The sequence below is a fragment of the Centropristis striata genome, chromosome 10 (genome assembly GCF_030273125.1).
Source record: "Centropristis striata isolate RG_2023a ecotype Rhode Island chromosome 10, C.striata_1.0, whole genome shotgun sequence".
NCBI lineage: Eukaryota > Metazoa > Chordata > Actinopteri > Perciformes > Serranidae > Centropristis > Centropristis striata.
Window position 1 is genome coordinate 12,393,968 of NC_081526.1, and position 27,392 is coordinate 12,421,359.

The 27,392-nt window shown below is 38.1% G+C and overlaps 1 protein-coding gene across 1 annotated transcript in view; it reads right to left on the reverse strand.

The window, feature by feature from the left end:
• Positions 1–2,553: 2,553 nt before the first annotated feature.
• LOC131978704 (nectin-4-like) overlaps positions 2,554–27,392 on the reverse strand; it is a 30,281-nt gene continuing 5,442 nt past the window's right edge. Inside the window, exons 2-8 of the mRNA XM_059342416.1 lie at positions 22,938–23,276; positions 22,523–22,825; positions 18,729–18,822; positions 14,385–14,536; positions 13,236–13,335; positions 13,043–13,133; positions 2,554–12,698 (exon numbers count right to left, since the gene is read on the reverse strand). Of these exons, the coding sequence (XP_059198399.1) occupies positions 12,687–12,698; positions 13,043–13,133; positions 13,236–13,335; positions 14,385–14,536; positions 18,729–18,822; positions 22,523–22,825; positions 22,938–23,276 (1,091 nt within the window). The 3' untranslated portion in view covers positions 2,554–12,686. The remainder of the gene's footprint in view (positions 12,699–13,042; positions 13,134–13,235; positions 13,336–14,384; positions 14,537–18,728; positions 18,823–22,522; positions 22,826–22,937; positions 23,277–27,392) is intronic.

Below are 27,392 nucleotides of genomic sequence, written 5' to 3' on the forward strand. Positions count from 1 at the left end.
TTCTTTCCATTTTCAATTGGCAATCAAAAATCCAAAAATGAAAATTTTTAATTTTGTTATTTGTTTTTTATTATAAAACAAAAAAAACGGGAAAAAAAACATGTTTTTTTTCATATTTCAATATTAGGCTCAGATCAAAAATACGAAATGGAAAAACGGCCACCAGAACTGAATTTGATTTGAATATTTAATTGGTCAGGTTTATGTGACCCGGCAGTTTGACTGTGGTCAAGTGAGGCGTCAGTCGCTTCTCAGTAGTCAAACCAGCTGCCTCTATATAATGTAGTGACCCGTATTGTGATATTTATGGTAAATTCATTGAAACTGCTCCAAGCCAGCTGACATGAAGAATAAACACTTTACTGTCATTATTTTTCACTTTTTTCAGTGTCAACTCTTACCCCCAGAGAGGAGATTTATATTAACTGACCATGTGAAATAATTAAATTGCATCGCGTGGAAAAAATATTTGTTGTGTCGGCGTGCGGTTTTCAGTTCTCAGAATAAAGTGTTACACAACCAGGCCCAAATACCAGATAAATATGGATTATGAATAAGATTAATTGCACGATATTCACAGAACTGTTCACTGTGGATTTTTTTTATTTTTATAAAACGCCTTTGGATATAGACTGTACAGTAAAATATTACATTATATTAAAAAATTGTTGTCTGTTTCCAGTCGCTAACTCCACTTCAACTACATTCAAGAGGACCTTAAGTATCTATTCACACACTTACAGACCTTTTCACTGTGGAATATCAATATCAATATTGTATTTTATTGTGTTATATTGTGTTATAATAAAAAAACAAATAAATAATGAAAAATTGACTGGTTATTTTGTTAATTTTTGATTGCCAATTGAAAAACGAAAGAACGAATGCTATGCAGATCTGAGGGGAACTTGAATAGGGTGAATGATGTCTGTTACACTGTTATCTGATCCTGTATAAAAAGTAAAAACATTGAAGTGCAAATGGAAAACTCAGCATCATCACTTAAAAAAAAGATACTGCATCGGTGAATGGAAAATACAGCAGAAGTATGAGTTATTTATGGTTATACATGTGAAATCACAGATGCTGGAGATTATACCCTTAAATAAGCCATATCCCACACATGATATTCCAGTCATTTAGTGTGTTACCACCTAGAAATAAATTGCAGTGAAGTAGTTTGCAATGACGGGGTGCAAACATGTCTGTCATCAAAATACCTTTGGTTAAATTGAATTATACAGTCAGCCTACTAGTTTGGGATATAATCATCTTTGAAGTGGCATTTCTGTGTTCAAAATCAGTAAACATTTGGAATAAAATTCAACTATGGAATATCAAACAGTAGAGTGTTCACTGCTACTGCCCATAGAAGACAAAGTTAATTATAAGGAGGCTATAAAGAAAGAGAACTGACCAGCTCAAATACACCAAGTAATGCTCAAACCCTCTCTGAAGTTTTATAAAAACAGTAGTTAAACTAAAAGGGTAGTTCTTTCAGACTGTCAAGGCACTCACAAGAGATGATGGATGAAAAGGGAGGGAAAAATGCAGTAAAGGCCAAGATTGCGTCAGGCTTCCTGTTAAAGATATTTTGGGCAGGTTTTAAGTTTTGTTTTTAATACGCAGCCCCACCAGGGCACACATCCACACACACACCAGCATGAGGGCTGCAAAATGTACATCCTGTAGTTGTTGCACCAATGTGCCAAAAAAGGCATTAAAAGAAAAAAGTGCAACTGGATGTGAACAATGCAGGATTTAAACTGGAGAAGTACTGTGCTTAAGTACAGCTTTGAGGTATGTGTACTTTACTTGAGTATTTCCATTTTATGTAATTTTATACTTCTACTCTACTACATTTAGCTGACAGCTTTAATTACTTTTCAGGTGAAGATTTAACATGAAAACACAATCAATTTAAGTGATCAGACACTTTAAATTAAGTAGATACAATTAAATTAAAACACTGCTTAAATAAATGCATCATGATAAAAAATCTAATCATATATTTAGAATATATAAAATAATCTAAGTGGGGCCATTCTGCATAACAAGTACTTTTACTTTTTATACTTTAACATTTTGACACTGATACTTTTGTCCTTTTACTTAAGTAAGGGATGTGAATACTTTTTCCACCAGTGAATAAATGTTTTTTGATCATCACTTTTTCAGCTCACAGGACCTAAAAAATAGACATAAATTGCTTTCAATTTTTTCTTCTTTAAACAACTTATAAATTCACATTTATAGGACTTACACTCAATCATTACTCCCACACATCACATGGAATATTTGTGTTTCCATGAGACCGGCCTTGTGACAGCACCTACTTCAATCCACATGGTCATTGAGTCATGAAGCTGTTGTCTGTTCTTCTGCTTTCTTTTTACTGTGGCTGTATATTTTGTTCAGTTGAAAAACATCTGCAACAGGTCGAGGCCCAGTCTTGTATCCCTCGAACACACTGTGTATGAAATATTGCTGATTAGGTTTGAAGGTTGGAATGTGTAAAAGTACACACGGAAATAGAAATACCTGAGCCATTCGTCATGTTTTTTCAGATTTAATTGCAGTGCAAAGCGATAAGAAAGATCAATACTTTTCCTGCCAGCAACAGAGATAATTAAAAAGTACAAAGATATAAAATGAAATAAAATAAGGAATTTTTTCAGTCAGAAGCACTACACACACTACAAACAAACCACTCACTTCTATGAAAACTAAATTAACAAAATACCAAACATTACTGCAAAATAAAGCACATATACAACACCCATTACAAAAAAGGCAAGACACTGTGGACATAATAACAGAATTTAGTGATTTAAAATCCTTTGCAACCTAAATGCAGCTAAAAACAATACAAAGAAATTTAATGCTTAAACTGTGACCCTTTTGTTTCTGTAAATATATGCACTCATTCTAATGTTTCATGCAGTCTATTTTTTATACAGTGTCAGAACTTTTGGGGATTTTGGGTTGTAAATAAATTATTAAAGAATTAAATGTATACCATAAACAGCAACTGAAACAGTAAAATGTTAAGTCAAACACACAATAAAACACTACATAAAATGATTTAATAAGCTGCACTAATGAATGAAAAAAGACCTTTTTACTTCTTCAGTACGAGCCAGTTGGACAGCTAGTGGCGCTAATTTGCAGATCAGAAAAAAAGAGTCTGACTGTCTCACTGTGCTGCATTAGTACTGGATACCTACAGTGCCCCTCAAGGCTCGGGAGGTGATATTTTCAACTTGTACACACAAAAAAGTACTTGTGTGAATTATCTTGTGGGCACAAGATATAATCTTGCTTTACAAGATAAGAACTTGTGGGCACAAGATAATAAAAAAAATCACCTTCTGTAGATATCCTTTATACAACATATACTGTAAAGTGTATAAAGATGAAGACATGACAGCTCCCTAAAGGTGAAGCCAAAACATCTCAATTGCCCCTAGTGGCTGGCTGCGGTTATGATTATTAACCCACTCCCACATGTTGCTAAGCCAAAACTTCATTAAAAATTAAAAAAATATTTTTTTCTTCCAAAGACGGTTTCTGTCATTTAAGGTACGTTCAAGTGTTTTCCTGATAAGTTTTGCTCTAATTAGTTATTTGAGGCTATAAAAAGGGGGTGTGACATCATGACTGATAGCTGTCACTGACTCGTGATTGGTCGGGTGGGTGCGTAGGTGAGACCTTTATACGCTTTTGCTTCAAATGATGTCACCAATGCAGGATAGCAGCGCCTATATCCGAGATATTATGGCTTCAGTTTTGTATATTAAGACCACAAGTCGTCCATCTTTATATACAGTGTCTGCATACAAATCCCTCAGCTCCCTCTGTAGCCACATGGGAGCAGTAAAAAAGTTTTCACATACGGTACTTTCCCACATCAACACCTACATTGTAAAATCGGTGGAGTTCCCCATTGTAAAATTATGTTTTACAACATTAAATAATGTTTTTTCTTCTCAGATTTATTTGCTCATTTAAAATCAAAATCAAAATAATATATTAATTTAAATGTGTTTGACACACGTTTTGTGCTACATAAAGCTTTTTCGCAGACACAAAAACATGTTGCATTTTGTAAAACTTTCTTCACTTCATAAAAGAGATAAAGATCAAAAAGTTAGTATGCGAGTATAAATTGAGTATGTTGCTTGATTAAATGTTCTCTCTGAAGTTTTTGACAATTGGCATTAAGATGCGACTGAGAGAACGAGGCTAACTTGTTGATTTGAGGTTTGTGTTTACTGTCTTGTCAAGTTGCCATTGATTAAACATTATAACAGGATATTGAAAATAAAGGGTGTGGGAAGTCCACAATGAGTTCATGAACACATCAGAAGTCGTTTGGTGTTTATTAGATGAATTTCCAGTGAGTTATTAAAAATAGAAAAGAAAGACGTTGCACTTTTGCGACGGTCCCTAAGCACTGCCGTTGGGCACTAGGACGTATATTCGGCCCGGTTACTTTAATCTTTCGCCAGACTCGCTGATTTTGGTGAGTTGATCAAGCCTGTGAAATGTCAGTCTTAGTTTTCTGTACAAAATAAAACCATCCTGGGGGAAATTGGTGCGGTTTCGTGACGCTATTCCAGTTAGAACGCCGGAAAATAGGCGAGTATCGCTCCTCCATTGCTCCTCTTCTTTCGTCAGTATCTCGGGATCTCGCAAAAGTATCTCGGGATCTCGCAAAAGTATCTCGGGATCTCGCAAAAGTATCTCGGGATCTCGCAAAAGTATCTCGGGATCTCGCAAAAGTATCTCGGAATCTCGCAAAAGTCCGTCCTTTTTTTTTTTCACCCATCTTTTTTTTCCCCCCGTGTCCCCTGGGGGGCTCCGTAGATTTCAGCTATAAAGTAAAAATACACACCATTATTACAAAGCATTATGCATTATGTAGCTAAAGCTAAGAAAGATGAATTTGAGAAAATATGACAGAAAGTTATGGACTAATAAATAATAAGGGTGTTTCCACTACAGCCCAATACCCAGAATAAGGCGGGTCTCACTCGCCGAAACGCCCCTAATTTGTCCCTCTCCCAGCTGCAGCTGGAGCCGGAGGGGATGTTAACCCCTTAGCGTCCAGTCTGCAAATTGCTAATAGGCAAACAGTTAGCGCTGTGGCAGTACAGTGTGTATGTGCTGCTGCTACAGGAGGCGTTCACTTAGCGATCTCTGTTTGCTTATAACAAGCACCGGACACTCTGTGCACAGTTAGCGATGCCAGTTAATTCACAGCCACTATGTTTATGATCAGCGGAGACGCTGTGCATAATTAGCCATGCTGCTTTCTTTATGCTCAGCTGGTGACGTTGGGCCACGGTTGCGTCTCCCTTATCCATCGCGAGGATGGAAAACCATACGTCACCTCTGGAGTCTCTTAAATCCCTCTGGGGCCCTTTTTTTAATGGAGACACGCGAGTGAGTGGACATTTGAGAGGGTGTGGCCTGAGACTTTCCCGGTGGCCACTCTTCCCCCTAAAGGAAACACGGCTAATCTCAGGACTAGGACTATTTCTATTATAGATCTAGGATCAGTGAATTGGTCATTACACTACTTGGTAGTTGAAATGTCATGATTATTTCCACACTTTTATGGTCTGCTCCATGGATCAACACATGGTAGAGACATCTGATAATCCTAACAACTTCAGTGGTCCCTTAACATTTCCTCCATTATTTTGATTCAGAGTGAATAGTCCTGACAATAATAGCGTGTGACTATTATGATGCGCAGAACTCAGACTCATTCTCCTTAAGTGCTTATCCGAACTCAGGTGCAATAAGCAGTTCAAAGAAATGATTTCCTGCAACTTTTTTCAAATTTTTTTTACCGGTACTTTTTTTTCAAAATATTTTTTCTATTTTTGAAAACAGGTGTTTTTTCCCCAAGGCTTATTTTGATTAAATATTTTTATAGTAAGACTAAAAGGGATAGTTTAGATATTGTATTAGTGAAGTGAGGTTGTATGAGATACTTACATGTAGTAGCTGATGGTCTGCGTGCTCCCAGTTTGGAGAACTTGCTCCAGGCAGGAAACAGACTGCAGACGGGGACTGTCACAACGTATTACAACCACCTAAACAAAGGCCCACCCTAAAAATGTTATACCCGTTTGTGTGTATGCTACATTAATGATATGTCCAACGATTTTTATTGCTATCCACAGCTGTTTCATTTGGCACTACTTTCTCTTAACCGTAGTACAAATGTTTAACAAAAAAAAGCGTACACATAAACGGGTATGACATTTTTAGGGTGGGCCTTTGTTTAGGTGGTTGTAATATATGTTTTGTGCCAGGTCCCGTCTGCAGTCTGTTTCCTGTATGTCTGGTTCTCCAAACTGGGAACACACAGACCATCATCTACTGGTAATAGTTGACTGTGGGTAAGTACCTCATACAACCTCACTTCAAAAAACCCAAACTATCCCTTTAAAAACAGTCTTCCCCCATTTCTCAGTGAGGTTTTTTTTTTTATTCTCCCCTTTATGTGCTACTATTTTCAGGGCTCAAAAGTGGCCCCTTTCTTTCCCCAAATTTGCCAAACTGAATTGAAGGAGCCCTACACATTTATACAGCACAGCGCAGTACACTTTATCCATTGTGTTTACTGCAGATTATCCAATGTTAGCATATTCACCAGACAGACCAAGATGTCCAACATGGTAAACATTACATCAGAGAAAACATCATAATAACATGTTAGCACACTGACATTAACATCAAGTACACACTTACAGAGCTGCTAGCAAGGCTGTAGACTCTTAGCTTTAACTAACACATGGTTCTCTGTACTGAGCTAAGAATGAGACTGTGGCTGTATCCAAAAGTCAAGGAAGGATCCTCGAACAGCTGAATTTGAAGGATGCTACGTCATCGACATCTGCCGAAGGACCGCCCAAATGTCCAGGATCCTCCTAAGGACAGAGTCCTTCTTTTGCCCAAATTCCAAGGATGCATGTGTCTATCCTCCATGCGCCCCGCGCACCCATAAAGCCTTATGCACACCGGGTCTACCTGGAGATTTAAGAATTTCGAGCAAGGAAGGGCCGACACCGGCGGCACATGAAGAATTTAAATATATACATATTTTCAGTTTACACTGAATATTTGGTACAAAACTTGTGTTCAAAGTCAAGCAAAACATATGTACAAACAAATGCCAGAATATTTTGCTAAAAAAAGAATAAACATCATCTTGATACATTGACAATTAAGTTGATTGATGCCGTCTCAGTCGCTAAAGTTATAAATTGTTAATTTACATATACGTATCAGTCTGATGATGTACTACCTGCAAAGTATACGTAGCTATGCCATTCAGAAAGCAATACATTTGTTTATTGTGTCAACAGGGACCGACAGTCTGCTATTATCCATTATTGTTATTATTTTTATTTATAATAATATATAATTATAATTATTGTTATATAGTCCAGCAGCTTAACTCCAATATGTATAAGAATCATTCAGTTTGTGATAAAAGCATGAAATTTGGTAGATATATTGCCAAAGGCATACCGAAAAGATTTGGATATGGAGGCATCATGAATTTTCAACATGGCGCCCATGGCAGCCATTTTTCAAAATGGCCACCAGAAACAACAGTTTTCTTATGAGTGATGGATATAATGTGACATTGTACACAGAATTTGATTAATTAATTACCATAAGTGCTTGCTAATGTGTTTTTTGGATCAGACATTTTCATTAAAAATTCTAAATGGCCGCAATTGTTTCCAGACTGGTTAGATACGCATAAACTCTGTGTCGAATTATACATTTTTCTTGATGCATAATTTGAATTAGCAAATGTAGAATTTCTGAGAATATTTGCTCTATCTCACAAGACATATGTTAAGTGAGGCCAAATCTAGGGTCTATCACAAGGAAGACTATTCACATTCGCCTTCACAGAAGCAGAGGGCAGTGCATTGCAAATGATCTTTTTTGCACTTGCAATGCCCAACACAACCCTTCTTACATTTGCAAGAGACAAGTTCATAACTGGACTGGCCTGCATCTGGTAGGCATGTCCAGAAGGGTTCATAGTCTCCCTCAGATGTCTTTGACCAACCCCATTTGCACGGTGAAGGTAGTTCTGGTGTTGACACCAGCACTTGACCCACACATGACCTCCTTGGTATACTGCTCTCTTGACATGCTCTTCCAGGGCAGCCTTGGTCGGAGGGATTGATTCTACATTGTGCCTCTTGGCGAATAACTTCCTTCTTGCCGTATCTATTTCTGTGCATGTGCTGGTTCGGTCATAGAGTAGGATAATAAACCTCTCAATTGTGGCCATTACCTCTTGTGGTATCTCAGTTGGGGCTGAAGACAGTTTCAACAGGGCATGCGTAAGTTCAGGAAACACAGTCCATACAGACCACGCAGTCTTTTTCCCATGGCCAACAAAGCTTGACACAGTGTCGCAACCGGTCACTGCATGGAACAGTGGTAGCGCACGTGCTTTCTCAGGTCCTAGCCCTGCTGCAATTTCATGGGCTGCTAAGTATCAGAAACTCTTTCCAGTTCCGAAAGCCAACCAAAGCTCGTCTTCTGGTTGTAGAGTCTGAGCCACTGCCACAGCTAGCACCACAACATCAGTATCAACTGTTTGAATCATGATCTTATGATGGCCATTTCTTGCTGCATGGGCTACATGTAATAACATGCGACTATCGGCTTCCTCATGTGTACAAGGAGCAATCGAAGACCTATCTGGGAGTGGTGGCTTGCTAAGGACTTCTATGTCACTAGTGATAACAAGCTGTTTGTCCTCCTGCAGTAACGATGTGAGCAGAGCTTTTGAGAGAAAGGCAAACAATTCTGTCTTATCGCTGTCAACTCTGAGAAAGTTTGGCCAGTTCCTGAGAATGGCTACATCACCTACCACATGTCTCTGAATCCCAGTTCCACGCTTTGCTCTTGTAGCAGCTTTCAGAGATTCAGACAAGTAGCGGTCCCACACCAGATCAAGCCTGGACACACTTTCAAGTTTTCTGGTCAGATATGGAATGAAGATCCCATGGGCATAGTCATTGAAGGTTTTTACTGAACTTGGTTTCAGCATCTGGATGATGGCTGCCCCATCTACAATGGTACAGGTAACCTTTGGACTTTCTGAGTACGCACTGTGAACTTGTTCCAGGCATGGAAGCAGATCACTCTTCTGTCCCAGTCGGAGACCTCCCCCATCAGACATGGACACGGTTGGTTCTCGTGTCGAAAGAATTCATCTAAGTTTCCACCCCTATCTAACTACATCTAAATTAATAAACTATTAAGTAGATGTGGGGCTAACATTAGATAGCATTTAGGAAACTAAACTACACTACCACTAAACTATCACCACAACCAGCACATTACAGAAATATGGCATTATTAAGACTAGAGGAGTGTATTTAGCTGGCACTGAACCCCGTGCTGAGTTTCACAACAGTGGTGTCAGTGTGCCCTGGCTGTGCTTTGACATCCACTCTATTACATTTCCATTCATTGAATGGTTCAGTTCTTGCAGATATGGGCTACCATTTTGAGAGAAACAGTAGTCATGTTCAGTTGTGAGGTAGAAGGATGCTTCCGGCCAATTTTAAGTTCAGAATTTGAATTCTGCATCATAAACGATGACTGATTTGACACCGAAATCATACATATCAGACCATCATACAAGTGACGGCTGCCATCTTGGGAAATGGCGGCCATCTTGAATATGAAATGATACTTTTCAATTATCCTATAGACATTTACCAAGTACAATATATGGTAAATATGTCTAAAATATCACATTATGTCTGTCACTCATAAGAAAACAGGCGTTGCTGGTGGCCATTTTGAAAAATGGCTGCCATGGGCGCCATGTTGAAAATTCATGATGCCTCCATATCCAAATCTTTTCGGTATGCCTTTGGCTATATGTGTACCAAATTTCAGGCTTTTATCACAAACTGAACGATTGTTTTGGTTATCTGCTGCACTAATAGTACTGTACTGTAAAATTTAAAAAAGCATCACAGAACACATCTCCATGGTGAGTTATGCACCACTGCTTTTATGAAACGAAGTAGCGGCCAAATACAGCCAGAATCAGTGAAATATTCAAGCTTAATCCACTTTGTGGCTTTTACTTGCTAAATCATGTAAATTCAACCTTAAAGCATCTTCATCCATTTCCACAAATATGTGTCAGAGTGCTGATGCTAAAGTCATATCTATGTCATGAACTGATTTTGAAATTGCGGTGCTGAATTTAAGCAGGACCGTCCAGTTACTCAATGACCCACACCTGCACACTGAAGGCTGTTCCATTTGTGCGTTGTACCAGTGATAGGAAGGACTCTGGCCTCGCCTTTGGAGGACCCGAATCCGAAGGAAGGATCCTTGACTTTGGGATAGAGCCATAGTCTAAACCTCCATATCACTGCTGTGGCCCTGGATGTGTGTTTTTCCCCAGATCAGTCAGCAAAGTTGGTAACAGACAGAAGGACCACTAACAGGACTGCAGTTAGATTTTGGAAATAAAGGAGCAGTGCAACTTTTTACATTCTAATTGCTTTTCTGTGCACTGTAGGTAAACACAGTCACCTTTGGCAGGTAAACACTTCATTTTGACCTTCACTGAACACGTACGTGATAAAATCATTTTTTGCTGACTACAATCTGTCCTCAGTGTGTTCACTGTTCACCCAGAACAACACAGATGACAGGTGCTAAACACTGATGGTGGAAAGATAAAAGACACCTTGGCTGACATTGTTATTACAAAACATAACATTAGGGAACAAAAACAAAGAACATGTGACACGCGATAAGTGATGAGGAACATACGCTGCTATAGGAGGAAGTTTTTAAATAGAGCATACTATTTTGTTTTTTACCTAAATATGATAGCGACCAGTAGTAGTAGAATATCCCAGCTGTTGTAATATATAATGCTTTCAGCAGCTAACAGCACTGATTGTTTATGTTCAGAGCAGTGTGCAGACAGGCATCGACTTCAGCAGATAATTTAAAACATTGAGGTTTAAGTAAGTCCTTCATTACGTTCTGTAAGGGGCTTGGCAAAAGTAACATTACATAGGACACGCATACACTACCTCAAAGTTTGGGGTCACATAGAAATGTCCTTATTTTTGAAAGAAAAGCAAAAAAAAAAATGTTTGAATTAAAAGGACATACAGTCTAGACATTGTTAATGTAGTAAATGACTGTTAAAGCTGGAACAACTGATTTTCTTATGGAATATCTGTTGTATATTGTCAGCAACATCACTGTGTTTCAGTGGCACATTGTGTTAATCCACGTGAAGTGTTGAAAGGCTGATTGATTATTAAAAGACCTGAGCTGTTTTGTGCTGATTTGAGAAGCACTACTATGATCCTTCCTCAGGCTAGTTGAGTGTCTGGAGGTAAAATTAGAGATTTGTACAGGTTTAAATTAGAATTTCTCCCCTTGTCAGTGTCTTAACTATATTTTCGATTCATTTTTAAACTTATTTCATGATTAAAAATGTTTGTTTTCAGGGAAATGACACAGACATTTTTTGTTACTGCAAACTTTTGAGTGCTAGTGTAAGTCCATGTACTGTTATATTGCCCAATCAACGACTGTTGTGGTATCGTAAACACTGGAAAATAAAATGCGCCTCAGGGAATAACTCATGAGAAAATTAAATGGAAAAATGAGACAATAGAATTACACTAAAATGTAGATTAAAAGCGGAAAATATGGGAATAAATATGATGTGTAAACCTGGTCATAACATTGGATAGAGACTGTAATGTGAGCACACCTAACACATAAATGACCATGTATAATGTGAATCAATGAAAAATCTGGTGGCAACATTCTAATAATTGAACAACCAAAGCAAAAAACAAATAATATCACCAAAATACTTGGAACACTTTCAAACATACTTAAACTTCTATAGTCCTGTGACATTTAAGCACAATGTGTCTCCAAATCCTGGAATCATTTAGTCATTAATTTAATCGTCTATTTCAGATCGTTCTGTTTAAATATATATTCTACAGTGGCCAAGAGAGTCGAAACAACATTTTAGAAACATATGAGCCAGTTCAGAAGCACTGAAATTAAAGAAAAATTGTAGTTTTTTCTCTTTGCATCTGTTCTCTTTATTTGCAATGTGTTCAGCCTCAGTCACCTAAAATATTTAGATATGTTTACATTCCACATTCTCAAGCTTTCCATCCACATTTCTCATGAATTATTTCCTAGCCAGTCACCTAGTTTACTGGATGCATAAAAACATGCTTCATAACATAATCCCTAGCTGTTATCAGCAGTTAAAGCTGTTGGTGGGGTGGAGCTAGTTGATATACAGTGACAGTTAGAGCTGTTAATCATGTTCCTAAATAGATAAAACTATGAAGGTCACTGTACCAAACTTCCCCTTTTCAGGACCTTTGATGGTTCAATCTTTGCTTGAAATTGGATTGGATTAAAAATGAATAGCCTGTGATCCTAGCTCCCCATTTTCTTGCTTTTGTTGATTATTGCTTATGCTATTAGCAGCAGACTTTATAGCTGCATCTGTTTACTAACCAGCTGAGTCAGGAATGACACATGTTAGAGGGAGAGGTCTGCAAGTCAGCTGCAGTCCAACTGTTTTCCGGCTTTTTGCTTCATGCAGGTCAAACAGGTCTCTAAAGCAGACAAAAAATTAAAATCAAGCATTTATATTCAAATGAGCCTGCAAAGAGTTCCAAGCTGTCTGCAGATTTATGAAAGAACATTTGGCACTAAACTGAAGAGTAACAAAGATAATTAATTTAACTCTTTAATTGTCCAAAAACTGTTAGCGTTGTACAACATAAATAAAACAGCTGCAAAATAGAATATACATCTAGCAACCTTATCACACTTGGTTGGTTTACTTATAAGTCATAAAAAATTGAGAGGTACAGAATTAATGTTTAGGGTGATAAAATAAGATTGCACTACAACAAACAAACTATTACCATGCTCCCTCTAACTCTACCTCTTTTACCTCTTCTCTCCGAGTCTCTTCAGGCGAGCTGGAATGTGTCGGCACCGCCCTCCTCTCCCCTTGCGTGTCTCCTCTTATCCTGGATAACAAACTTCAAAGTAACATACAACACAATATTTAGACTATAAACACATTTTTTTCTGTAGTTCTGTATATTACGCTAAAGTGTGTGCAGTAGAACTGTAGTTGGTACCTTACAAATTTCCCTGATTTATAACAGTACCACCCTGCAGCAACAGCCACAATCAGGAAAATCAAGAGAACATATAAGGTCCAACAAACAGAGCAGGATCCTGTAGAGAGATGGGACACAAGAACAAGTAATGCATTAAACACTGACAGTCTTACCAGTACCAGTTGAGTTTTTAATTTATGATTGATGATTGATGAGCAAAGCCACACAATGATCATCATGCAAGTGTTGCAGCAATCAAGTTCCATCATCAGTACTAGTGCTGTGAAGTAATTCAGCCATTTCAGTGGACAACTCAGCAGTTTAATGTGGAAGTAAAATAGCTGAGGAGAAAATGAAGTTTCAGTTAAAATTCATCAACTCCTACTTCATCGGCCCAGACTGATAGAGGGATCTGCCAGGCTACAAACTTTGAGCACCTCTAAATGCTTATAATTATTTGACTAACAAGTTAATTTGTGATATTTAGGGATGTTTCACCTACTTCAAATTAACCAGAAACTAGCCAAGTACCAGCAACAGTAGCACCTTGGAAATAACTCAACTAAATGGAATGCAGTACAAACTTGATTCAGCTGAGCCTTTTCCTGTTTTTCTTCCTGTTGGACAAGCCAGACTGTTGACAGTGGAAAAGGATCTCTCAACATCATTTACAAATAAAAGCAGGTGCCCTCTGTTTGCCTTTTCCCGCCTTATAGCTAAATGGTGAGATGTTGTGTTTACTGGGTTCTTAATTTCTGTATTTCTTCTCAGTTTCATTGGATTAAATTCTGCGTCACATGGTTTACGGGACAGAGTGTGGGCAGTTAGTGACCATTCTTCATTGTCTTCTTACATTTACATTCCTGGGCCAGATTGGATAAATAAATTCTCCAGTGTGTCCTGAGTTGCCCTTTCTCTCCAAAGGAATTCCTCAGAGGGGAACCAAGAACAGGCTGTGATTCAACTCCAGGCTTAGATGTCTGAGCTTCTCCATAACTTGTTACAGAGAGTAAAAGTTTGTGTCCTTTTATAAGTTAAGAAAAAACACAAAAAAAATATAAAAATAGAATCAAACAAAACCCACAACAGACTCAAAGACAAAAACACAGAATAGGAGCGAATGCAAGAAAACACATTTACCAGAAACCAGATCAAACTGGACCTCACCTATAGGCACATGCATGTAGAGGTGACCGTATTTGCTTCCTAAATCGTTAGATGCTTCACACTGGTAGAGGCCATTCAGGTCAGAGGTCATGCTGGGAAAGTGTAGCGTTGCACCATCCTCTCTGACAGACTGAGGCAACGGCTGGCCGATTCTGAACCAGACAAACAAGGATCAGAATAAAATGGACGGCTAAAAAAAGACAAACTTCTTGATTTGTTGTCTGAAGGATAGTTTTTTTTTTTTTTTACCTACCATTACCTTTTTTAGTACCTCTAAAGCTCACCAGTTAGTACATTATATATCTGGTTTATTTCAATTGCACAATAACTGACATATGGGTGGTTATGTGTATTTCTGAGTCTGCACTGATGAAGATTTATGACTACAGAGTCAACATTGGGACAGCTTTACAACATTATGACCCTGAGATATTGGACACACACCCGGATATTTCCTTCAGGAGATGGAGACCAAGAATAGAACTGAAAGGAAAGAAACAATGGACTTAGAATCACCTGTTGGTCCAACTGTCCTGTTAACCCACAAATCAACATATAGGCTTAAAGTTTGAAGATTTTAAGTTAGTTATTTCATTATGGTATTACAGTTGTAACGGGTTGTGTATGGACCCAACTGCAGCACACAGGAGGCAGAAACAGGAGGTAACCAGTCTTTAATCACAAGCAAAGGTTCGGTACACAGGAGTTCAGTCAGACAAGGCAGGAAAACAATCCAAAGGGATAAGGCAGAGTCAGAGTCCAAAAACAGGCAAGAGTCAGAAACAAAAAGCACACTAGAAAAACACTGGAGAGTAGGACACATGGTACACCAACAATCTGGCACTGAGGAAAGGGACACAAAGGGTTTAAATACAGAGAGTCAAATGAGGTGATGAGACACAGCTGTGTGATTAGTGATCAAGGGCAGCTAGGTAAACAGGTGAAGAGAGTCTGGCTGATGAGGGTGGAGTGGCTGACAGGTGGAGTGAGGAGGAGGCAGGCTCAGTGGAAAATTACTGGGAGAAAGAGCTGAAACTGTGACAACAGTAAAGCTTTTTAATGAGCTGTGTTGGATTGTAAATCAATAATAAACATATTTAGTACTAATCCAGTAAAATGCTACTATCACATTAAAGCATCAGAGATAATAATAATAATAATAATAATAATAATAATAATAATAATAATAATAGTAAAACAGGGACGGTAGACTTTGTCCTGCATTTTCTTATTTTTAATTTTACTTTGATGCTTTAAGTTCACTTTGATAATAATGTTTTTACTTAAGTGATTATGGGCTTTTATTTTGAAGTATTTTAACATTGTGGTGTTGATACTTCTACATCAGTAAAGGATCTGAACAGTTCCTCCACCACTGGCTTCGGTTGTTATTAACTGCTTCATGTTGGTCTGAACTGTCCAGTTAGTTAATCAGTGATTATTAAAACCACCTGACTAGATAATGATCTTCCATGGTAATGATGAGTGACCACTGCTTTTACCCTCTACGATGGACACATTGGTCAAACATTATCTGAAGGTGTCATGCACATACAGGTATCTGACAACATCATTAATTGTTTTTCTCTGTCAGCGGTCTGTTCTGCTCCAGCGAACAGAGCTCCAGTTGCCTACACAGAAGTTAAGACATGTAGTGAATTGTCCTGTTCCGGCATCATGACTCTTTTCCCTCAAGCTATTGCACCATCTCTCTTGTTTTCTCAGTGAATGACCACAATGACAGCTGAGTATCATGATTGTGGAACAACAACTTCTGTTTACTACTTGCTGCTTGTGCAGTTTTCTGAAGTATTTCTGAGATGTTGGTGTCTTCTAGAATTCATCGTAACTGTTGTATAAGTTTTGCTTTTTGCAATTTAAAATTCCCTTTTATTCCATAGACTGTTTGAGAAGTACCATTAACAGGGCCTTCCATCTAGCTTTTATTGGAGATTATGTTTTTAATTTTTAACAAAAAATATTTACACAGAGGTGTGTATAAGGCTGACCTAGGGAATGATTACATTTTGTTTGAGGGGGCTTTCATTGGCCTCATAAGGACAGTGCTTTAACTTCAATAATTTCATTTCAAAGGTATGTTGAAATGTTGTTGTTGTTGACACACTAACACCGGCAAATGCAATGACCACAACCTTCAACACCAACACCAACACCCTGAACCACATCTGCTAAAAGCTTTCCTGTTTCCTGTTACACTAATGTTGACAGTCCCACATTTTAGTACCATATTTTCAAAACAAGATACAATTTTTTTTTTAACATACCCCCACAGGTATCTGGAGATACCTAAAGGCGTCTCATTGGCTGATACCAACAGGAAACACAACTTCCAGGTTGAGACACAAAAGTCTCCTGCAGCCACCCCTTCTTTCTCTTCTCTTCTCGACTCCCTGAGGAACAGCACGCCTGCTGTCCTTCCCTCTGTCTCCAGCTCTAAGGGAAGGCCGGTGAGGCCCAAACCAAGTGGGCCCACCACGACGCTTCTAAGTTTCCTGCCTGTGATCTATACTGGACATAATCACAGAGACCCTCACCAAGCTTCTGGAGCAACAACGCTACAACCACCAAAACCCAACCAGGAACCAGATTCTTCTCTAAAAGGATTTCTGCTTCCCTTTCAACTCTGGACTCTGTGGTATAGTACTGGGCAGTTAGTAAGCAAGAACAAGTTTGTTAAGCTTTAATCAATGGTGTTGATCTGTTGTGTGTTTAAGTATATTTGTTGGGATATTTTGTGCAGCTAGATCACTTGAAGTTGTATGATTAATGTTGCTCTACATATCTCAAGTTGTACATATAAATTAACTATAACTCATTTGATTTGCTCACACACTAATCCACATGAAATATACTTTAATCTGGCTTCCTACAACACATAGACCTTCAAGACCGCATGGTCTATTGTTCGTCAAGAACAAAAGGGCTTCCGCCATTTTGATTTATTTAAATGACCGCCTTTCGGCAGCCATTTTGTTACACATTCTTTTTCACCCACATTTCCACTGTAAATAGTCTTTTAGATTAGTTATTGTGTGTTCTATTTGCTCTGCTTTATTTAGAATAAATATGTTTTTGGATTAATATGCTTCTCCCTTTAATGTTGCACATGAATGAGTGATTTGCTAAACCCCTGCTATGAGAAGAACTCAAAATTTCTTCAACCGTTACTAAATATTAATAAGGTAATTCGATTATAATTATATTCATAATTAATAATCAATGTTCCAAATTGATAATTTAACTTTATGAGACTGATTAACTATGATTTGCTATCTTTTCCTATTCCTAAGTGAATAGGTGGTGCCCCGAAAACAACTTTAATTCATTTAAAGTATTAAATATTAATTAGGTCAATTTCTGATAGCAAAATTGACCTAAATTAGCCTTACCTCTAAATATTTTGGTACCCCTGCTGGAGGCAATGTGTATCTGAACCAGATACCCCTACAAGAGTTTTAGCAATAAATGAGCCACAGGTGAAAAACAGACAGAACTTTTCAGTTCTGTCTGGAAAAATGGATACTAAATAGAAAGAGAAAAGCAGGATGAGTGATGTAGGAGGAGGAGGAAGACCAAGAAAGCCATTATCTCTGATGACACTGGTTGACCCTGGTGGAGACTTCAACCAAACTAAAGCAAGTTCACAAAAGGTTCACTGTATCTACAGTATTGGCCAAAGAGAACACAACCTGCACTGTTCAGGCGCTGTGGTCAGAAAAAACAGAAGACAGGATGTGGCCTCTCGTTTTTCACTCTCACTTTCCTTTCTAACTGTATACAGTACATTTTCTACTCTTGGTTCATCAGTGTTAGATTAGTTATTAAAAAATTCATACCCCATAGCTACATTTTCCCCTTATATTATTAAAAAAACACTCTGCTGCAGTTTTCTGCAGTTTTGAAATATACATTGTACAGGATTATAAGACTTTATGTTCAAATATTTAAAAGAAAGGGTTGGAGTCCATACTTCCCATTTGGGTTTTATGTACATTGTTGCTATGAGTAATGTCCCCACTGTAGAGCAATAAAACACCATCAGAGGTGCTATGTCCATTTATTTAAGGCTTTTTAAAAATTGTGCAAAAAATAAACACAATTGTCCACTGTATGTTTTAATTTATTGGCCATAACACTAAGTTCAATTCAAACCAGGATCTTTTTTTTGACACATCATTTCAATTCATTTGGCTAACGCCAAGTCCCTTTAACCACTGTACAAACTTCTCCACAAAGCCAACAATGCCTCAAGGTAAAAGACAATCATAATATTGTTTAAATAAGAATGTTTCCACTGAAACTGGTTCATTCAAACTACTGTACCTGATCCATTTGAAAGTTGGATTTGGATTGGCCTCCGTCAGACATGAAAACGAGTCTTCAGAGGTTTTACTGATGTTCACTTCAGTTGGTCCGACTGCAAGAAACAGGGAGAGCTGTGTTACTGCTGTAACCGAGAAACTATTATTAAAATACATCAAAATATTACTGAACACTCATGTGTGGATTCCATCTGTAGTCATGCAGTGTTATCATTCTATGATGTTTGATTGAAAGAAGTTACAATTCGTTTCAGTATGTTAAAGTTTATTACACTCCCTTGTTTGAACCTTTATAAAAAATAAAAATAAATCAACCTGCCAGTCACAAGACAATGGAGCACCACCACCACCAGAAATCTAAAATAAAGCTTTCATACCATTGTTCATTTTGGCAGCTAATTTATTTATTGTCATAGTTTAAGTGTAGTTATTGTTAGTGGTTACATTTTAGTAAACATACTACATTTTTTCTCTTCATTCAGCATGTCCTCAAAACAAAATATAACCTCCATGTACAGGCTACATACGAGAGAAAACATTTTATATTTCCAAAATACATTCACAGTATAAAGAGCAACAAAATTAATATTGAAATGAAACGTCTCAGATTTCTTCAAGCAACTACTGTACAGGGAGTTTTTGTTTGTTATATTTTGTGGTAATGACGTCATACATGACATGATAAGCAGCCGTTTATAAAATAAAGAGTAATACGTTTTCTTTCTTTCACTTGCATCAAAACACACACCAGTGTTAGCAAGATCAATATCTTTGCAACACGAGTCGGTGGTGCTCAGTGAAAGACTTCTGCTTTAGTCCACACGGGGCTCCAAAATCACAAAATGGAAGTCCTTGGATTTAATTCAACTCCTGCTACGGTAACGACAAATGTTCATGTTGCACAGCAGCTGAATCGCACTATCGCAAGACTCTACAATCCATCTCATCAGGCTGATTGGTTCGACCAATCAGCATCCGGCGAGGAGCTGATGCAGCTATGTGTGTGTGTGTGTGTGTGTGAGGCCACAGAGAGGCAACTGTTCCTGAAGAGGTTAGCGTAGATGCTATATAGCATGATTTATATCAGAACTGGAGTGGTTTCAGCACAGACTATTAACAGATGGTTCATCCAATCACCTGCCAGGTAAAAGTGCCTGTAACATGTCATCTAACAGTCAGGTTACACACAGAAATGTACATTCATTAAAGCTTGATCTTCTCAAACTCATAATTATCTATCACTACCAAAGATCCTAAACATTACAGCTGGCAAAGCTGGAGTCCTCGTGTTTAAACTCAATTAGCTGCATTTGAAAGAATGTTGTTGCCCGAGTCTGCTGTTTCTCAGCACTATGTCAGAGGGAATGAATCAAGGTCAAGGTGATCCATCATGTAGGTGCTTCAACGACAAACAATAAGGCAGTTGAAACTGTATCCATGGAGCCAGGTGGAGCCGCAGACAATGTTGTCTCAGGTTTGGCTTTAAAGTAGCCTGTTGGAAATGTTGAGCGGAACAATGGAGGAATGCTCTTTGTGTGGTGAGGGTTGGAGGGGAATTCCAGCTGCTGTCCCTGTAAAAGGGCAGTATACCACACAAAGTAGGTCTGTTTACATGTCTGAAAAGGAGAAGGAAGAAGTGTGAACTTATTAAATCCCACCCCTTCTCCCATAAGATATGCCATTGCTATCACAAGATATATATATTCTATACTTATTATTTATCTATATTGAGTGGTCGCTTCTCAGTTAAAGATGTGACCAGTCACTTGATCTCATGTCAGTGAACTTCCTCACATGTGTTGTGTAGTGACTCTGCTGAATCAAGCTCATGGGAGGCAGCTGTAAAGCTAGTAGCTAGCAATGAAGAGGATTCCCCTGGTTGCATTTCTAAAAACAGAATCTGGGTGTGAAGCACAAAACTATGTTACTCCAACAACCATGGTTTGCGGTTTGCTTACATTAAGCTATTAAGGTATTTATAGCACCCTGAAGTCTGGATCAGGGTTGGGCTGACTGCGCTGGTGAGCATATTGTGTCATTTCAAGTGTTTCTGTGTACTCGTAGTGTCTGCTTGCTGCTCTCGCTAAATACAGTTAACGCTGTTAAAGTTACACATTACAGCAGAAAATTGTCTGCTTTATTTACACATGCACTAGTTTTTCTTAAGCACTTTTTGTCACTGTACCACCAGCCAGGCAGAATTGGCTATCATTCTGTCAAAAATTCACATTAACTCCGAATATAAGTGATCATGGTATGTTCCCAATGAATTAAATGGTGTGAAACTCGATCCTTACTTCTTCTCTTTCAAATCATTTTAACTACGTACGTTATCCTTGGGTTTACCAGGGTTGGAAAACAGACACTAATGCCAGTGAATTAGCGCTGTCTTTGTCAGAAGTTGGACACTTCCATCTCCTCAGTGTAAAACAATGGAGTAAGCAAATAAACATCACCGTGAATCCATCCTTCACAATAAAATACAGTACATTGAAAATACAGACACACTTTTTAAGGCTTAGTGTGTCACCCAAGCTACTTTCTTATTGTAATTAGACATGTAAATCTCCATGTACATAAACTATTTTTCACACATTATGATTACTACTTACACTTTTGGTGGCACTCTTTTTTGAAATGCCTGCGACTCGAAAATGTGTCATTGCGGATGTTCCTTGTATACGGCCAAAAGAACCGAACGATGTCCGACTCTCTCGTTCTTGTATCATCTGTTTACATGTTATTCATTTCTGGCAGCGACTTAGCTTAACACATTAAAAGATGTTAAAGTTCTCATTCATGTAAACTTCAATAGCACTGATGGTAACTCTTCACAGATGTGTTGTAAATGGCGAGCAGCTGTGCAAACCAATTTCATGCCATAAAACTTATCCAGGTGTGAGCTACAAGAAATAAAGATATCCATCTGTAGTCAAGGTGAGAAACATCCTAACACAACCACTAATCCCACCAATGCTTTGGTGGAATGTCTGCTACTGTTAGGTATGGCTAAATGGTTGCCTCACAAAAAAGCTCCCAAGAGAAGACAAGTTTCTAATACTGCCTGTATTGCAGCAATGACCTCGCTAAACCAACCTTTATCTTTGCTCTAGTTCCCGTGTATTATCTTGTCCACGTCTTTCTTGCACTTTCATAAAAAGGGCCTTTGTGGTAACATGAAGCAACAGTAATGGAGGGTAAAAGCGAGACTGACAGAGGTTATAACAGCACTGATGTCACAAGAAAAACAAAACTACAGCTGCTAAGTAGCTTTTAGAACAGAAGTCAAAGATAAAGGTTTTTTTTTTCAGATAATGTGTAAAAAGAGAGTTCTGCAAAAGAAGGAGTGTGTGTGTGTGTGTGTCTGTGAGAGAGTGTGTGTGTGTGTGTGTGTGTGTGTGTGTGTGCATATCTGTTGTGTTCATGGACTGTCGGTGTACATGTTTAGGCCTTACGGCATCCGTACATGCACATGTATTCATATATTTCTCCTTCTATGCAATTTCATCCAAGACTATTTTATTGTTTTCATTGTCTTTAATCTATCTCACCTTTCATGTTGATTATGGGTCATGTGATTGGTTTCAATTGGCCGTTGTCTCTATATAGGTAAAGCAACACCTGTTTGTTTGATGCACTGATGAAGATCTACAGTGGTTAAAACATGTTGGCTCTTTTATTCAGGTTTTCTTTTAAATTACTTTGCCACCTTAACAAAGGCTTTTCATGTATCCTTCTTTCAGTGAACAATCAACTAAATACATGAATGATTTAGAGAAATGTTTGTATACTCACAGAGGACTTGTACATTGAAGACCAGGATATTTTCTTTCGGCAAGGCTGCACTGGTGACGACACACTGGACTGAATGATTGAGGATTTGTCTGGAAGGTACTCCAAAGAGTTCGCTGACTGTGGTCGTGGTACCGTTGGCATGCTGGGTGGAGCTGGTTGTTGCCCTCACACTTTCTTCCAGAGTACCAGTGAGCCACCTCACCTCTGCAGGAGGTTTGGAGCCAGCAGCCGTGCAGGTAACAAGGAGAACCTCTTCTTTACCCAAAGTGGGCTGATTATCCTTCAGGCTTGTGACGGGAGGCACTAGAAGAGTTTGAGTACATAAAAAGTCAACATGCAGCAGGTAAATACAAATATCTCTCTTACACACACACTCATTCTCTTACTCATTTGGTATACAATATCCAATACTTACCCAGCAAATTTAGAGGGATCTCTGTCTTGTGGATACCACTGGGGAACAAAGTGAAGATGCACGTGTAAGTGCCTTCATCCATCAGAGTTACATCAGACAACTGCAGAGATCCATTTTTGTCAATAAAGTCTCCAATAAATTTCAGTCGATCATCACGTCCGTTGACAAACTGTCCACCGTGAGGTTGTATTGTATAGAAGTTGTTATTCTGAGGTGTTCCTCTGGTCATCTTCTGCCATGATATCTGGGTGAGGGGCTCCTTGGCGTCGATGAGTTTGCAGGGTAAGATAGCGGTCTCTCCTAGCACAACAGTAGTGTTTCCTCCAATCACCCGGAGAGCTGAAAGGTGCATAAAATTACATCAGGCAATCAGATCCCAAGTCAGAAGGCAGAAACACAAGTAAAAACACACATTGGGTCAACTTCATGTCTCTCATTTGATATGTCCTCACACAAAAAATATATATTATGTATATAAGGTGTGTAGAATGTATGTATATGTCTTTTTATATTCTTTATTCAGTTTTTTATATCTATGTGTCTGTATCCTGAGCTGCTGTAGTGACTTAATTTGCCCACTGCGGGATAAATAAAGTCATATCCTCCTACATAAGTCTTATCCTCACTTGAACTAGAGGAGGGATCACTGAGAAGTCATAAGAACCTGGCTTTTATTGTTTTTTGTCTGTCTTCTTGAGAGGTCAACAGCCAGGATTAATAATGCTAGACCTGAAACCATACTCAATTGGTCTAAAGCTATTGTTGTGGTCCAAGGGTTACTTTGAATTTAGTTCACGTTTCATATGATTCTCTTTTTATCCTGGAATCTGTGTCTATTACCAGTCTCTCTATATTTCTGTTTTGGGCTAAATTCATCCTTTTTTGTTTGTTTTGTTTGTTTGTTTGTCTGTTGTCGCCGTGTGGCTTTGTACTGGAGTATCGTTGTTTTCATTGTTGTTGTTGTGGTTGTCCTTTATATTATTCTATGTATGTTATTTGTGTGTACATTATGTCTAATTTGTAAATATGTTTCTGAGTTGTCTAGAATTGTGTTTTAGTGTCTTGTTTTCATATTGTGGCTCCTAATAAGTAATCCACTGTTCTTTCTTTTATTATTCGCTAATAAACATTTTTTTAAAAGAAGTCATAAGCAAGAACAGGTGAGTTATTGACTGGACACCAATCATTTCAGCATTCTTCATTTCAGTCAGACAACTCACTTTTTAGAAATGTTTTATCGCAACAGCAGAGCATGTTAGATTTGGTGTCTAGGCAGTGATGGATATGTGTATTAGCCTGCCGGAGCCTAGAGGTGGATGCTGGGTGGTGGTTGGGCTGAGATAGCAAGTGGCAATACAGACGAGGCAGCAGCAGCAGCATTGGCAGGCAGAGGGAGAGTTTGAGGATTATTCTCAGTTTAAATAGAGCGCCAGATTGGAGAGAGGGTGTGTCTTGGTGGAGGATGTACGAGGAGTGAGGAAGGTCATGTGTATGGCAGCACAGCTCGAGTTTCCTGCCTGAACCAGCTCACAGGCTTCGCTTCATTTATTAGAAAGATTTCTTTTTATGATCTTTCATTTTCTGATTAACTGCTGTTATGTATACAATTATAGTAGAGTAGGAAAGGACGTTTCTCAGCAAATAATATCTTTTCAGCATTTATTGTCATTTCCATTCTGTCACATGACTCTGATAATTCACAAGCTTTGGGTTTGATATAATAATTTCTATTTTTCCCAAAACACATAGACTTATAATGGTTATATTTGTCACTAAACAGCACACAGTATAAATACAGAATGTAGGTCGTTATTTTTGTGCAGGTGCTTGTTAAAGAGGAAGCAGGTTCACACACCTGCTCTGGCAGTAACTGCCACATGCATCTTATTATCAGTTAAGTGTACATGTGCGAAGACAAGCTGGGTATGAGCAGAGTATCAGAAATGTACGGAAGCCCCGAGAGGCAAGTCGGGTGGTGATATATTTTATCTGATTTTTTAAAGTTTGATCTAAAATGTGTTCTTGCTTGTGTGTTTATGATTTTACAAAAACAGGTATTAAGGACATTCTTTCCAATTAGCTTGTTTAATATTTAAATTTTTCCCGCTTTAATTTTATTTATCAATTAAAACTGAAAAAAAAAATTATCAGCTGAACTAAAAGTTTTGCAGAATCACATTTCAAGTGTTTGCTGTTACACTTTTCGGCAAGGAGAATGAAATGCACAAGTTTCATAACATTTCTGTCATGCTTTTATTTTAACTAGAAATGCTTACATACATACATACATACATACATACATACATACATACATATGAAATAAAATTACTTATAAACTCAAACAAGTTCAGTGAATATTTTGAATTTGGAGCACAGACTTAAAATTTTTCACAGCTTTTTGGTTGAAGGAGGTAAACAATGTTTTAATTCAAAAAGAAGAGGAATTTCTCAGAGGCAGAAAGTAAAATGCTGACGTCCAACAGCTGCAACAGCCAAGTTTTGTTTGGCAGCATAAAAAGTGAAAAGGAAGAAAATCAGTGCCGCTGTCAGCAAAGTAGCGGACCATTAAACTCCCGGCGAGGTTTGAGTAATTCATTTATAAATCATATTGCGACCACATGAGATATCTAGGATTAAACATATCTAAAGACTCAACAATTTTGTATGACCTAAACTTTTACCACTTAAGTCAGAAAATATAGGATATAAAGAGGTGGAATCTGATTCCATTCTTAAGTTTTGAGTCTCGAATTGAGTCAGTAAAAATGAACATCTTACCCAGAATTCTTTATTTATTCCAGACTCTTCCAGTTGAAATAGGTAATAAAAAATTTAACGAATGGGACAAATTAATATTGTGGTACATTTGGCAAGGAAGAAAACCAAGGATAAAATTTAAAACTCTGCAATTAGCAAAGGATAAAGGAGGACTTCCTTGCTTCAAGGACTACTATATCTCAGCCCATTTGAGGATTTTGTTTTGTTGGTGCAACTCTGATTACCAGGCGAGATGGAAAGAAATTGAAGAGAGCATGTCCAGGGAAATTCCGATTCAGGCAAGGATAGGGGATAAAAGATGAACTAGAAACTTAATGGAAACAAGCAATAAATGGATCAGTTGGTGTTTGAAAATATGGCTTAACACTATCCATAAAAATGTTCTGCTTGAAGAGATAAAGATTCTGAGATGGTGCTCGCACGACATCGACTTTATTCTAAACAAATTAGACGTCAGCTATAAGGATGGGCTAAACGGGGCCTCACTTCATATTGCACCTTTTTTAACCAGGGTTCGGTGAGCAGTTTTGAGGCATTGAAAAGACAACATGGCTTAAACAACAGTGATTTTTATGGATTTCTTCAGGCACGCCATCATATCAATAGTTTAATCCCAGAGAGTCAAAAAGTGTTTGAAAACAATTTGTTGAAGATTCTTATTAGTGCCTACAAAGCAGACTCAGGGTTTAAAATCACCTCAAGACTGTACAAGGAACTTCAGGGAATTAAAACAGCAAGTAGCACCTACATTAAACAAAAATGGGAAAGGGATACTAATAGTCATATTACGGAGGAAATTTGGATGAAATATTGTGAATTTCAATGGAAAATAATAAGCTCGACCTCCTGCAGAGTGTTTGGCTGGAAAAGTCTCAGTAGATTCTTTATCACACCTGTTCAGGAGTCACATCACTCAGGTTCTTCCAGCTGTTGGAGAAAGTGTGGCTCCCAGGAGGCAAATCATTATCATCTGTTCTGGGCCTGTCCAAATGTCAAGTCAAGTCAAAGTTTATTTATAGAGCACATTTTTATAAACAACCTCAGTTGACCAAAGTGCTGTACAGTTATTAAAATAGAATAAATCATACACAAATAGGTACAAATAAAAACAATGAAAACAATAAAATACTAAAAACAATAAAATAAAATAGAATAAAATAGTAATAAAAACTCAATCCAAAACAGTGTTAGAGATAAAAAGACAAATAAAAGGGTAAAAAAGTAAAAAAAGAAAGCCAAGGATTCTTGCCTAGCTGGGACTGAAAGCCAAGGAGAATAAATAGGTTTTTAATAATGTTTTAAAGTGCTCAACAGACTGTGCAGCTCTGACCTGGAGAGGTAGGCTGTTCCACAGCTTTGGGGCCGCCACAGAGAAGGCTCTGTCCCCACGAGTACAGAGTCTGGACCGCGGTACGACCAGGAGCAGCTGGTTAGACGACCTAAGTGCTCTGGAAGTACTGTGGGGTTTTAAAAGCTCTGATAAATAAGATGGTGCCAGACCATTTAAGCACTTAAAAACAATTAATAAAACCTTAAACTGGATCCTAAAATTTACAGGTAGCCAGTGCAAAGATGCAAGGATGGGGGTAATGTGGTCACGCCTTTTCTTTCCAGTCAGCAGGCGGGCGGCTGCATTTTGAACAACCTGTAAGCGGCGCACTGCTGACTGGTCAAGAC